Source organism: Pygocentrus nattereri, chromosome 9 (assembly GCF_015220715.1).
Source record: "Pygocentrus nattereri isolate fPygNat1 chromosome 9, fPygNat1.pri, whole genome shotgun sequence".
NCBI classification, from domain to species: Eukaryota; Metazoa; Chordata; class Actinopteri; order Characiformes; family Serrasalmidae; genus Pygocentrus; species Pygocentrus nattereri.
The window spans coordinates 23,600,596-23,613,739 of NC_051219.1; the positions used below are offsets into that span (position 1 = coordinate 23,600,596).

General features: G+C 37.2%; 1 protein-coding gene across 3 annotated transcripts in view; it reads right to left on the minus strand.

Annotated features, from left to right (window-relative positions):
* Positions 1 to 6,726: 6,726 nt before the first annotated feature.
* The window catches only part of mitfb (melanocyte inducing transcription factor b), a 55,651-nt gene continuing 49,233 nt past the window's right edge, over positions 6,727 to 13,144 (minus strand). For 2 of the 3 annotated variants that reach the window (XM_017715609.2, XM_017715610.2), the window contains 4 exons: positions 12,890 to 12,946; positions 8,126 to 8,201; positions 7,838 to 7,985; positions 7,240 to 7,662 (listed from right to left, as the gene is read on the minus strand). In XM_017715609.2, coding sequence (XP_017571098.2) covers positions 7,240 to 7,662; positions 7,838 to 7,985; positions 8,126 to 8,201; positions 12,890 to 12,946 — 704 coding nt within the window. Of the gene's footprint in view, positions 7,663 to 7,837; positions 7,986 to 8,125; positions 8,202 to 12,889; positions 12,947 to 13,144 lie in introns of all 3 variants that reach the window. The other variant, XM_017715607.2, reaches the window with a different exon arrangement.

Consider the following 13,144-nt stretch of genomic DNA (forward strand, 5'->3'; position numbering starts at 1 on the left):
TTTCACACCAAACAACTCAGAATGACTTTACATTATAACCACTTAATAATGGAGAACATTTTGGAAATCCTCCTTGGGAACAACTTCTTTAAGCCACAATTCAGTTATTATGAAGGAGAATAAATTTGCCTTGTGAATAAGTGATGTTTGAATCATTAAAAGAGATTTTGAGGTTTGAAAGAAGCAATTCAGCACACTGAATCATACATTACATTTTTTAGGTTTCTGCTGATGACTCAAAAAAATCTGTATATCACACATACTATTTATACACCAACAGATTAATATTATGAAATATTTGAAACTAAACAAACTTAAACAATCATTTTAATCAACAAAAAACCTTTGCACACAGTGTGAAAACCATTCAAGATACTTTAATGTTTGAAACGTTTAAAAGCCATCGCTAGTGAACACACTGAAAACCAAATGTACTTATCAATCATTAAACCAAACGCTTACAAAGCTCCACCAGTGGCACCATTGACCATGTTATAGTGGACTTTTTTGTCTGAATCCCAGAGTCTGATTCATTAGACATGTAAATCGTAGGCTGGCTTTGAAATGTTAAAAAGGCAAAATACAATTTTCAGATGCATTTCATAAACACAGTTTAAAAACACGAATGGCAAGCATACTTTTTTCAAGGAAATTCAACCAAAAATCACTATGAACAGGCCTCATTATAAATTATAATTAGTAAGGTTTCACTGAAATACCAGAACAGAGCCAGAGAAAAATATTTGTTCAGTGTAAATTCTAGTTTAACTGTATGTTTAAAGGGCCCATATCGTGGAGTTTTTTTCTTTCCTTTTTTATAATGAAAGCACTTGATGTAGTATATAAACACGGAAGTTTCAGACCATATCATTCTTAGTCCATAAAGTCTGTATGTGGAAGATAAGCTGCAAAAACATTTTGATTTGGATTGTGATGTCACAAGAAAAACCCAGCACATTTACATATATCCAACCATTCAGCTCACAGCAGTTTAACCCCACCAATTCACACTGAAGATATAAGGAGTGATTCAGCCTGGGCTCCTTTTCAAAAGAGGCCTAGCCAATCAGAACTGAGCTTATTTACATATATCAGTCTCAAAGGCACAGTGACAAAAACAGCCTGTTCATTCTAAGGGACAGATAGAGGTCTTAAACATTGTCTTAAAATAAATTATGACTTTTTTTTAGATAAAAACACAAAAATAAGTAGACTTTGTATAAAATCCATAAAAACAAATAGAATATGGACCCTAATATACAAAACATTAAGGTCAAATGAATATGTATAAGCAATTTCTTTACTATTTTACCTTTAAGCATATTTGAGCGCCATGCTTCTCTTAGCTTTAACTAGTAATCTCACCATAATAAAGCAATAATTTGGCAAACAAAAAAATCCTGCAAAACAAATTCTCCACCCTTACCTCATATGTAATCAGTCAGCCAAGACATGCTTTGTGTTTTAAAGTTAGCTGACTAAACAGGAAATCCTGCTTCATGAGACAGACTTGTGTTCAGTGTCTGAAGTTTGCTTCTATAGTTTTAGCACTGGAGGTCTGAAGCTAATGTAGCTAACAAGTAATTGTCACCATTGAGCATTGAGTAATTGTCACCATTGTCACCATTGAGCCACCAATTAGCCTGGTGAGAAAACCTTAGCAAGTAACGTGAGCTAATATGACACACTGTTGTTTATAAACATGGACTAAAGAACATTAGCACAGCAACAGCAGCCACCTGGAAGACTATTTTTATTTTTTGTAAATGACTTAGTGACACCAGTTTCTTTGATTATTTACATGCAGTTAGCTTTCATTACTTGTCAGCTATGTTAGCCTCATAGCTTCAATGTTAAAACTATAGAAGCAAACTTCAGACACTGAACAGGGGTCTGTCTCATGAAGCAGGATTTCCTGTTTAGCTAACTTTAAGCTTACTTTTTTGTTTGATCTAAGCCTTTTACCAATCAGAGATAGCCTTCTGACCAACCAGAGACCTTCTGACCAATCAGAGACAGCCTTTTGGCCAATCAGAGACAGCCTTTTAGCCAATCAGAGACCTTCAGACCAATCAGAGACAGCCTTCTGACCAATCAGGGACCTTCTGACTAATCAGGGACAGATTCTTGACCAATCAGGCACCTACTGACCAATCAGGGACCAGACCAAATGGTAGGGACATATTTTGAACCTATCAGGGACTTTCTGACCAATTGGAGACCTTCTGACCAATTGGGGACAGATTTTGTGCCAATCATGGACTTCCTGAGCAATCAGGAACATTCTCCAAACCAATCAGGGACATCTGACCAATTGGGGACAGCTTTTAGAACAATCAGTGACAGCCCTGATGGAAATGTACTCTTTATATCCTTTTGGGTTTTTTTTTTTCACTTTTCAATAAAGAAAATAAATCAGGTGCTTTATCAAGCATGGGTGTCACACAGTCTCTCTGCACGAAACCTAATTGAAAAATGACAAAAAATTACAATGATTGACTCGGTTAACTATCCACGAGAGGACATTTTGTTTTTTAATTGCATATTCAGACACTGCTTTAGTTTTGGCAACACATTCTGACAGTCAACACTGTATTAGGTTACATTCAGAACAAAAAAAAGACATTCAGTAGTATTTTCCTTCTGGCAGGACGAGTTATTAAGTAACTGGAGTCTCCTCCATGTGGACACTGGAAACTTTGGGGACGTGTGACCTTTTAAAATGGTATTAATGCAAAGTGCTTTCTCGTTTTGCTGTAAGAGACTGTATTAAAGGGCCGGTATCTTTGAAAACTGTCTTTGCCCTAACCTTTATAAAGTTTTACGTAGTATGTAAACATTCCTAAAGTTTAAAAAGCAACAGTCTAAAATGCTAGAACAAGCCATTTTGAATCTGCAGTTTTTGTGATTTGGCCTACAGCAGAAGTTACAAGGAGTGTTTCAACCAAGGAGTGCAGCCAATGAGAACAGAGCTCATTTGCATACATCTTAAAGGCACAGCAACAAAAACAGCCTGTTTATTTCTAAGGGATCTACAGGTCGTGTAATGATTAATTATGACTGTACAAAAATTAATTATGACTGGCATCATTAATGAGTTCTATATAGCACCACAAAGGGTTCTTCTAAGCTCTAACAATAGCAGAACACTTATTGGTGCTATAAAGAACCCTTTTTTAAAAAGTGCTAAATAGAGCTATGTACAATACATTCTCCATCAATCCAAAGAACCCTTTCAGGATGCAAAGAATCATTTAAGCATGCAAAGAGTTCAAGAGTTCCATCTTGTTCATGGTTATACAGTGAACCATTTTCTTTATTAAAGAACCCTGAAGAACCATCTTTTTAAATTGTGGACATAAAATTAAATGAATAAATGTTTGATATTGGCTCTTTAATAGCGTTCTGGGAAAGAAGACCTGCTCTTCAAATTTCAGAAGATTTTACATTTTTTTGTGATAAAACTACAAATAATGCAAGTTGTTCCCAAACTTCTGATAAGCGCTGTACATCCACAAAAAAACCCATAAAGTTCAGAAAAAACATTCCGTAAGTAGGATTACAGTTTAAGGCACGGCTTTATGGTTTTACTCTGGCCTCCGTTTTGATTGCTGTGTGCAAGACGATGTCTCGTTTTTCAGGACTGCACTGAGAAAGTACTGCACTGAATTACTGCATTCAAATGTGCACAAATTTCATTTACTGCTAAATATAGAAGCTGTCTGTCCAAAAGTCTGTAAACTCCAGAAATCAAGGGTATTAATAGTGAGTTTTTGCTGCAGTAGCCTCTACTCTTTTAGGAAGGCTTCTAGATGCTGGTACATTGCTGTGCAGATTTGACTGAGCATTCGTGAGGTCAGGTACTGGTGTAGGATGGTCAGTTGGATGGAGCGCCAACACTCCAGAGAACACAGTTCCACCACTCCACAGCCCAATGCTGGGGGGCTTTATACCCCTCTAGCCCACGCTAGGCATTGAGAATGATGACCTTATGCTCCAGAGCGTCCCGTTTTATTGGCGAGTGCTTTTCCATCATCTTGCAATAAAGCCATACTCTTCTGATGCAGATTATTAGATACAGTAGAATGACTGCATCCTAGTTTTGGGGATTTGAAACCCCGCTCTTATGGAAATATGTAACTGCAGTCATTTTTATGAGTTTAAGCATGTATATAATTCATGTGGTCAAATATGAATGGAGTAAAATCAGTGCAGCACTTCTTTTCAGCGTATACAGGTTGGTTACTGAGTATTGACTTATAAAGTAACTGTTTGCATAGTTCCACATGCTGAGACGATTCATAGCAAGGCTCATGTGGTCAACATAATGGCACAAGGTAAAAGGTTATTAAAGGCTTTAGACCTAAAGTAGGTCAGAGCACTTCTGCTACAGTCAAACATTAACAGTATAAATATACAGTAACAATACAGCTTATAAGTTATATGTCATACAGTCATATTACAACAGTCACATAGCACAATAACCCCCCCCCCCCCCACACACACACACACATAATCAAGTGTTAGAATACAGAAAAAAGCAGAATTTGTTCTTTCTTTTCTAGATTTTTTTCTAATGTTGGGCATCCAGTGTTTTTGACATAGTAATTATAAACAACAGATCCCACGTCAGCCTTCATTTTGCTCAGCATATTTAAAAACGAAATGGAAGAAGTAAAGGTTTAAAAGTAAATACAACATTTTAGCAAATAAATAAAAAAGGAAAATAAACGCTTTTAGCATTTTTACACCACACTCTTAAAAATAAAGGCGCTGCCATAGAAGAACCACTTTTTGTTCTGTTCAAGAGAGCGAGTATGAGTGAGTACTGTGAGTATGAAGAACATTTTAACGGCTTAAAGAACCTTCACTTAAATATCAAGGGTTCTTCCTAGAACCTTCACACTATGTGGAGGCTCTTCAAACCTTAAAAAGGTTCAGGCCGAGATCACAGGTTCCTTTTGTTAAAAAGTGTATGGATGAACCGGGATCGCTGTGCTAAAGGCGCTCATATGTGATATTTTTCTTAGATATTAAAACAAAAAATGGGAGATATTTTCCAGAAAGTCATGAAACACAGCTGGATGGATCATTTCTGCTGAAAATATTCACATCACAATACAAAAAAGTGTTTCAGAAGGGCATCCATCTGATCATACACAGAATCCACAGCAAATACTACAAACAAATGTGATTTTATCACACATCCTACTGAAGGAGCTACGGCTGCTCAGCCTGCCTGAGACTTCAGTACCCTCTGAGGCAATTCATAGCTTTCCCTACAGATATGACAAGGAAATTATGCAATGGTGAGAACTTCTGCTTCTGTAGGACTTTTGGGAATTTTTGCAGGATTTTTGGGAAAAAACACTTATAATTTAACTTATAACTTAACTTATAACTTACTTATAATAACAATAACAATAATAAAGCAAAAATATGATAGTTAAACCATTAATACTATTATTACTATTATTATTATCATCATCATCGTTACAGCAAGAAGACTGTAGTTGTCTAATGCACATCTAACATTAAAGTCATACAATGCTGCAGATTATTAGATGCAGTAGAGCACATCCTCTGGACATCTTCTAAACCACAGAGTTGAAAAGCTTCAAATGATAAAGGCACTGCATAGAACCACAACATCCACTCCAACACGGTACTTTCACCTTTGAACACTGCTGGTTTCAGACTGGACGATAAATAACTAAAGTAAAACTTCAGAGTTTAAAACAGGAATCATGCTGTTCTTTAGAGGTGGGCAATATGACGATATGTTATAGTCATCGTGATAAAGTGGTTCACAATACTCTTTTTTGAGTATATCGTTGATATGGTCAGTATTTTCAGTATTTAAAGGGTAATGACCCCCTGCATGTTTCAGAGAATAAAAAGTCCCCTGGCGCCCTCTCTGATGAGATATGTAACTGCAAATAGCTTGTAGAAGAGGTGTGTGTGTGTGTGTGTGTGCGTGTGTGTGTGTGTGTGTGTGTGTGTGTGTGTGTGTGTGTGTGTGTGTGTGTGTGTGTTTCATATATATACACTCTCTCACACACACACACACACACAGGGTCAGGGTCTGGTGCTGGAGCCTATCCCAGCAGTCATCGGGCAGAAGGCAGGTGGATGCCCTAGACAGGTCGCCAGTCCATCGCAGGGCAAGTATATATATATATATATATATATATATATATATATATATATAGACACACAGACAGCTGTATGCAAAAGTTTGGGGAAAAGTTTAACACATTCACATTTCAACCCAATTGGTGTTTATTTACTGAATTTAATTTAACATTTTTTTTTCAGTAAGCTAAACTCATGCACAAAATCTGACACTAAAATTGACATCATGTCATATATAATTGTGGTCTCTATATGGGATGTGTTACCTTGAACTATAAAGTACCACTTTAGTTTTTAATATTGCACTTTTATATTGCTGAATGCTCCAATAAACTAAAAAATTGAATATTAACACAGTAACATTAATGTATTAACAGAGTAAGCGCAATGTCAGGCACTTTATCTTTGCTGTACTGAATTGAGATGCTGCTGTATTGCATTGAATCGAATAATGGATTTTGTGAACAGATGTGTATATCTAATACCTATATACATACATATATATACACACACACACACACACACACACACACACACACACACACACACACACATATATATATATATATATATATATATATACACATATATATATATATATATATATGTGTTTATTTAACTCTACTGGTTCTATTTTTGCATGCTCTAACTTATCTAACCTGAGAAAAACTAAATATTGGGATAGTGTGTTGTGAGTACTGTGCAGTGTGTACTGTGAAAAAGGCATCTGAGTATTGTGATGCTACATTTTGGTCATATCGCCCACCCCTACTGTTTTCCAGCTGGTACAGTCCTTTATAAGCCAGAGGGAAATCTTGTTAATCATCATTATTATTCACTCATACATCTTTCATATCGTCAGGGTGATAAAACTGGGGTCTAATTCATTAAGTACAGAGTGCTACTTAAACAGTACTGACCTTGATTCAGGGTTTGTGCAGCCAGATTCAGTTTAAAGACGGAAAAGGGGTAAAAATAATAAACTGAGACTGTGGTAAGATATAACAATACAATAAAGGAGGTGTAAACGTAGAAAAGGGCTTAACAGGATTCTTGATGAGCAGGCAAGTGTCTCTTGGTGCTTTTGGTGGTGATCAGGAGGCGCTAACAGCCGTGCTCGGACTCCTCCATGCTGATGCTGCTTTTGCGGCTGCTGTCCTTGGACGCTCCGGGGGAGACGGAGGAGAGCAGTGGGTCACCGGTAGCTACAGGAGACAGTGTTTCAGCGTCCATCAGGATGTTGTCCAGCTTGGCGCCGGTCACCTTGGAGATGACCCCGTAGGCCCCGGGGTCGGAAGATGTGGGGGCGTGGCCGTCGCTGAAGCTGATGGTGCCGTCGGTGAGGTCCAGCGTGGTGGAGCGTGTGATGTCTGGGCCGGTCTGGTGGGGGTTCTGGTGGGGGTACATATCCCGCGTGCAATCCCCCAGCATGGGCTCTTGTTTGATGGGCCTAGCAGAAAGATCAGGAGAGCAGAGTGCAGACGAAGCCACAGCCAGCCCATGAGCGCGAGCCTGCATCTCCAACTCCTGTGTTAGCAGTTAGCATTAGCAATGGGACAGAAGAAAAAATGCACAAAATTAGGTTTTAAAAAATTCTCTGTATTTGTTTAATTTTTATTATTTTTTTATTTACTTTTTTAAAAACTCCTTTGGCCCAATGGTGGTTAAAACTCATTATTATTATTATTATTAGTGGTGATACCTGTATCCTGAGCATTAGGTGGCGGTTGGCGTGCTCCAGTTTCTTCTGCCGGTTCTCCAGCTCTTTAGTGTGCTGCTGGTCCCGCTGAAGTTTCCTGATGTAGTCCACAGAGGCTTTGAGAATAGTGCCCTTATTCCAGCGCATGTCCCTGAGGAACACACACACGTACAGGCTGCTCAGCTGACCGCAAGCAGATCTGATAGCACTCATAGCACATTATCAGTGTTTTAATGAAAGGCTCCATTGAGGATCAGTTCACACTAGGCGCTCTGAGCCCTCTCAACTTACGGGTCATTTGATTTGGGGATGAGCGTGCCCAGCTCTTTGATACGGTCGTTGATGTTGAAACGCCGTCTTCTCTCAACTGAAGGAGGAACAGAACACACAGGTTAACACAGACTCTAGAACTTGGCAACATGACAATATGTATCGTTAGGGTGTTAAATTACATCACAATATGTTTTTCTAAACACGTGGATATCATAAGTTCTGAAAGAACAATTCAAACTGCATGTCTAATTACAAAGAGAGCATCATTAGTCCCGTTTTACTGGATTCAGTGTGCGAAATGCTGAATGCAAATCATTATTATATTTATAGATTTTGAGTTCTTCATAGAGTTCTTCTTTGACAACTTACCAAATGCCAGAAAAAATTTAAGAATAAACATCTTAAAATATCGTAATATTACATTTTTGCAATATCACCCACCTCTAAGGACCTTAATATTACGGTAAGACTTAATATAAGTCTTAATATTAAAGGCCCACCAAAATCTACAGTTGAGTAGAATCATGAACACTGAAAGAACCATTTGCATGATTAAAGGGTTCTTTAACTTAAATATTGATAGTCCTTCAGATAGTAATTCATTACAATTCATTAGACTTCTAGAGACGTTTGATTTGAAGCAGCATGTGGGCAGCTCTACCCACAAGCTAGGTCACATCTTGGATCTGGTCATCACTAAAGGTTTAAACACGTTTTCATATCAGATCACTTCTGTATTTTCTTTCAAATCAATTTAGAAGAAGAAAGTACCTGAAAGTTGCTTTAAAAAACGTTACATTGACTCAGAAAGAGTTGAGAATTTTAAAACTGTCTGTAATAGTTCAGCAAATACAGATACGACTCCATTCTGTAATGATCTAGTCTCCGATCTAAGTGCTAGATTACAAGAAAAAGTCTTGAACTTCTCGCCCCAATAAAAAGGAATAAAAGCTCACACACTGTTAAAAATCCATGGATAAATGCGGAAATATGTCATAAATCAGAGCGCTTATGGAGGAAAACTAAACTACAGATACACTAAGATATTCTCAAAGAGCAGATCTCAGTCTATAATAATGCTATGAAAATATCCAGACAGTCATATCTCTCCAGTGTAATCAACAGACACAAAAATGATACCAAAATCCGTTTTTCCACCAAAGACCAACTAATTAACCCTAACCTGTCTGCTAGTGCATTTAATGAAGATTTATCTGTGAAAAGCTTGCAATTCATTTCCAAAATAAAACAGACCTGATACAACAGGGTGTAGCTCAACAGACTCAAACAAGCTCCAATAATGTTACTGATAAGCCAGCTACATCAGTAATGACATCTTTTTCTGTGATCAACTATCAGGAGCTCATTACTATTTTAAACAAACTATGTTCATCCACATGTGATCTTGACCCCTGTTCCTATGTCATTCCTTAAGATGGTTTTTGACTGTGCACACAATGCTGTTTTAAATATTGTAAATTTTTCTCTGTCAACAGATGTTTCTCCAGATGCTTTTAAAACTGCCCTGGTGAAGCCTCTAAAAAAGAGTAGCATGGATCCTTCCATACTAAATAATTTTAGATCCGTTTCAAACCTACCTTTTCTAAGTAAAGTCTTAGAAAAAGTTGTTTTCAAACAACTAAATACGTGTCTAATATCAAACAATTTATAAGAGATGTTTCAGTCAGGTTTTCATTCCAACTATAGTACAAAGACAGCATAAATTTTTGTTATGAATGACCTCAGGCTCAGCGCTGATGCACAAAATTCTTCTATTCGGTTTTATTAGATCTTAGTGCAGCTTTTGATACCGTTGACCACAAGATTTTACTCCAGGATCTTGGATGTTGGGTCAGCTTCTCAGGCACCGTTTTAGAATGGCTTAAATAATTTTTACGTAATAGGCAGTGCATGGTTTCACTTGGAAATCATTCATCAAAATGATTTACTGTTTTATTTGTGGAGTCCCCCAAGGTTCAGTCTTAGGGCCTTTGCTTTTCTCTTTACCTCCAGGGGATGTTATTTTTAGTATAAAAATAACATAGTATAAATTTTCATAGCTATGCTGTGAATAAATGCTGCTATACATTTCTGAAGATCAATACTCTGTAACAGACTAACCAGCTGTGTGTCAGATATTTCTCAGTGGATGCCACAAAATTTTCTACAATTAAATCATGAATAAACTGAATTACTGATCATTGGTAAAGAAATCAGAGAAAAATTATTTTTGAATAACTTGGCTCTTTAGCTTCTCATACCAAACCTGAAGTACGAAATCTGGGTGTAATCTTAGACTCTGAGCTCTGTTTTACCCCACATGTAAACAAGACAAGTACGTTTTTTTGTTATACCCCGCATGTAAGACACTAGAGTGGCTTTTAATCATTTCAGAAATATTGCTAAAGTTCGGCCTTTTCTGTCTCAGAGTGACGCAGAGAAACTTTTTCATTAGTTTGTTACAAGCAGACTTGACTATTGTAATGCTCCTCTTAATGGACTTCCTAAGAAAACTATACATTCTTCATAACTCATACAAAATGCAGCAGCGCGCATCCTAACAAAAACTAAAAAGAGAGATCACATCACATAATTTTGAAGGAACTGCATTGGCTGCCTGTATCATTCATGATAGATTTCAAGATTCTGCTACTAGTCTTTAAAGCTCAAAATAAACTAGCACCTGCTTACATCACAGAGTGTCTGTCTGTTTATGTTCCGGCACGTAATCTAAGATCTGCATATAGTGGCCTTCTACAGATACTCGCTGGAAAACACAGAAAACATGGAGAGGCCTCTTTCAGTTATTATGCTGCTAAACTTTGGAACTCAATTCCACCTTTTATCAGACAGTTAAGCTCAGTGCTCACTTCTAAGAAGCACCTAAATACGTATCTCTGTAAACCAGCATTTAACTAAAACTGAATGTCTTGTGGAGTTTATCTTTATCTTGTAATTTAATCTTCTTTTTTTCTGATTCTAATTAAATACTAATGATCTCTAACTGTTTTATCACATGTCTGTAAAGCACTTTGAGCAGCCCCGGCTATAAAAGTATTATTATTATCATTATTATTATTATTATTAAATAGTTCTTGTTTAAATTGATGGAGAATTTGCTGTAGATCCTTCTATACAGAACCTTTTTGGAAATGGTTCTATATAGCACCAAAAAGGGGTTATGTTGTCTTGTAACAATAGAAAAACCCATTTTGGTGCTATATAAAACCACACAGTGCATCTTCCATCAATCTGAAGAAAACCCTTACAGGATGCAAAGAACCCTTTAATCATGCAAAGTGTTCTATAGACAGAGATAATCCAAGTAAACACAACACACAGTTTTTTAACGATAATTTCATTTATTGAAGGAAAAATGCTGTTCCTGGCCCTGTGTGAAAAATGAACTGCCCCCTTAGCTACTAAATCAACCAGTTAACTAAATTCATTTGGCTCAGTTTCACTGCCACACCCAATCAAGATCACAGCTGACCAGTTGAATCTAAACATCACTTAAATAGAACCTGTCTGGCAATGTCACACAGGTAGAAGGTCTCAAATAGCAGTACATGATGCCACATTCAAAAGAGATACAAATACAGATGTGAAACAAAATCACTGAAATCTACCAGTCTGGAAAGGGTTACAAAGCCATTGCTGAGGCTCTGGGACTCCAGCAAACCACAGTGAGAGTCAATATCCACAAATGGAGAACAGTGAACAATGGTGAACCTTCCCAGGAGTGGCCAGCCTACCAAATTTCACCAGGAGCGCATCAACAACTCATCCAGGAGGTCACAAAAGAACATAGATGAACATCTAAAGACCTGCAGGCCTCACTTGCCTCAATTAAGTTTAATGTACACGATTCTACAATAAGAAATACACTGGACAAAAATGGCATCCATGGGAGCTGCAAGGCGCAAATCACTACTGACCAAAAATAACACTAAGGCCCATCTCACATTTGCCAAAAAAACATCTACATGACCAAGACGTTTAGGATAATATTTTGTGGAATGGTGAGTCAAAGGTGGAACTTTTTGGGAAAAACAAAGGTCGTGTTACATTTTACGTTTACATTTGCATTTTGCAGGCGCTCTTATCCAGAGTTACTTACAAAAAGTGCTTTGTTAACACTGCATTCCACCATAAGAACATCATACCAAAAGAAATACATGATGGTGGTAGTGTGATGGTCTGGGGTTGCCTTGCTTCTGCAGGACCTGGATGACTTATCATAACTGATGGAACCGTGAATTCTGCTCTCTATCGGAGAATATCCGTCTGTCAGTTTGTGACCTAAATTTCAAGCACAGTTGGAGCTTGAGCAGGACAATGATCCAAAGTCCACCTCTGAACGGATCAAAAGAAACAAAATAAAGGTTTTTGAATGGCTGAGTCAAAGTCTTGAATGCCATCTCAAGACCCCCCAAAACCCACCAATAGAGCCAAATTAAAACAATTCTGCAAAGAAGAGTGGACCAAAATTCCTCCACAGTGATGTAAATGACTCAGGGCAAGTTATCCAAATCATTTGATTGCACTTACTGCCAAGACTGGTAGACATTTCTTTTTTTTCACACTATAAATAGCAGAATTCAAGTAAAACATTACCAGAAGCACTTTTGTCTCCACACATTCAAGCCAAGGACCATCATACCAAGACTGTATGAACTGATAGTACATAATACATGATAATGATAATAATACATAATATACATACCTTTTTTAAAAGTCCCAATTATGATAACATATAAAAGAATGTAGTAGAACACTCACTTAGGTTATGGTTGTCCTTTTTTTGCCTTTCTTTTGCAAGAGCACGAACCTCTGCTTCTGAAAAAAAGCACAGTAGGGTGAAACAAACTGAGTCTGATCTACAGTTACTCATTAGGTTGAATGAATAACTGACTCTAAATGTAGGTTTTGTGATATAAACTGAGTCTGTTCTACAGTTTCTCATTAGGTTGAATGAATAACTGACTCTAAATGTAGGTTTTGTGATATAAACTGAGTCTGTTCTACAGTTTCTCA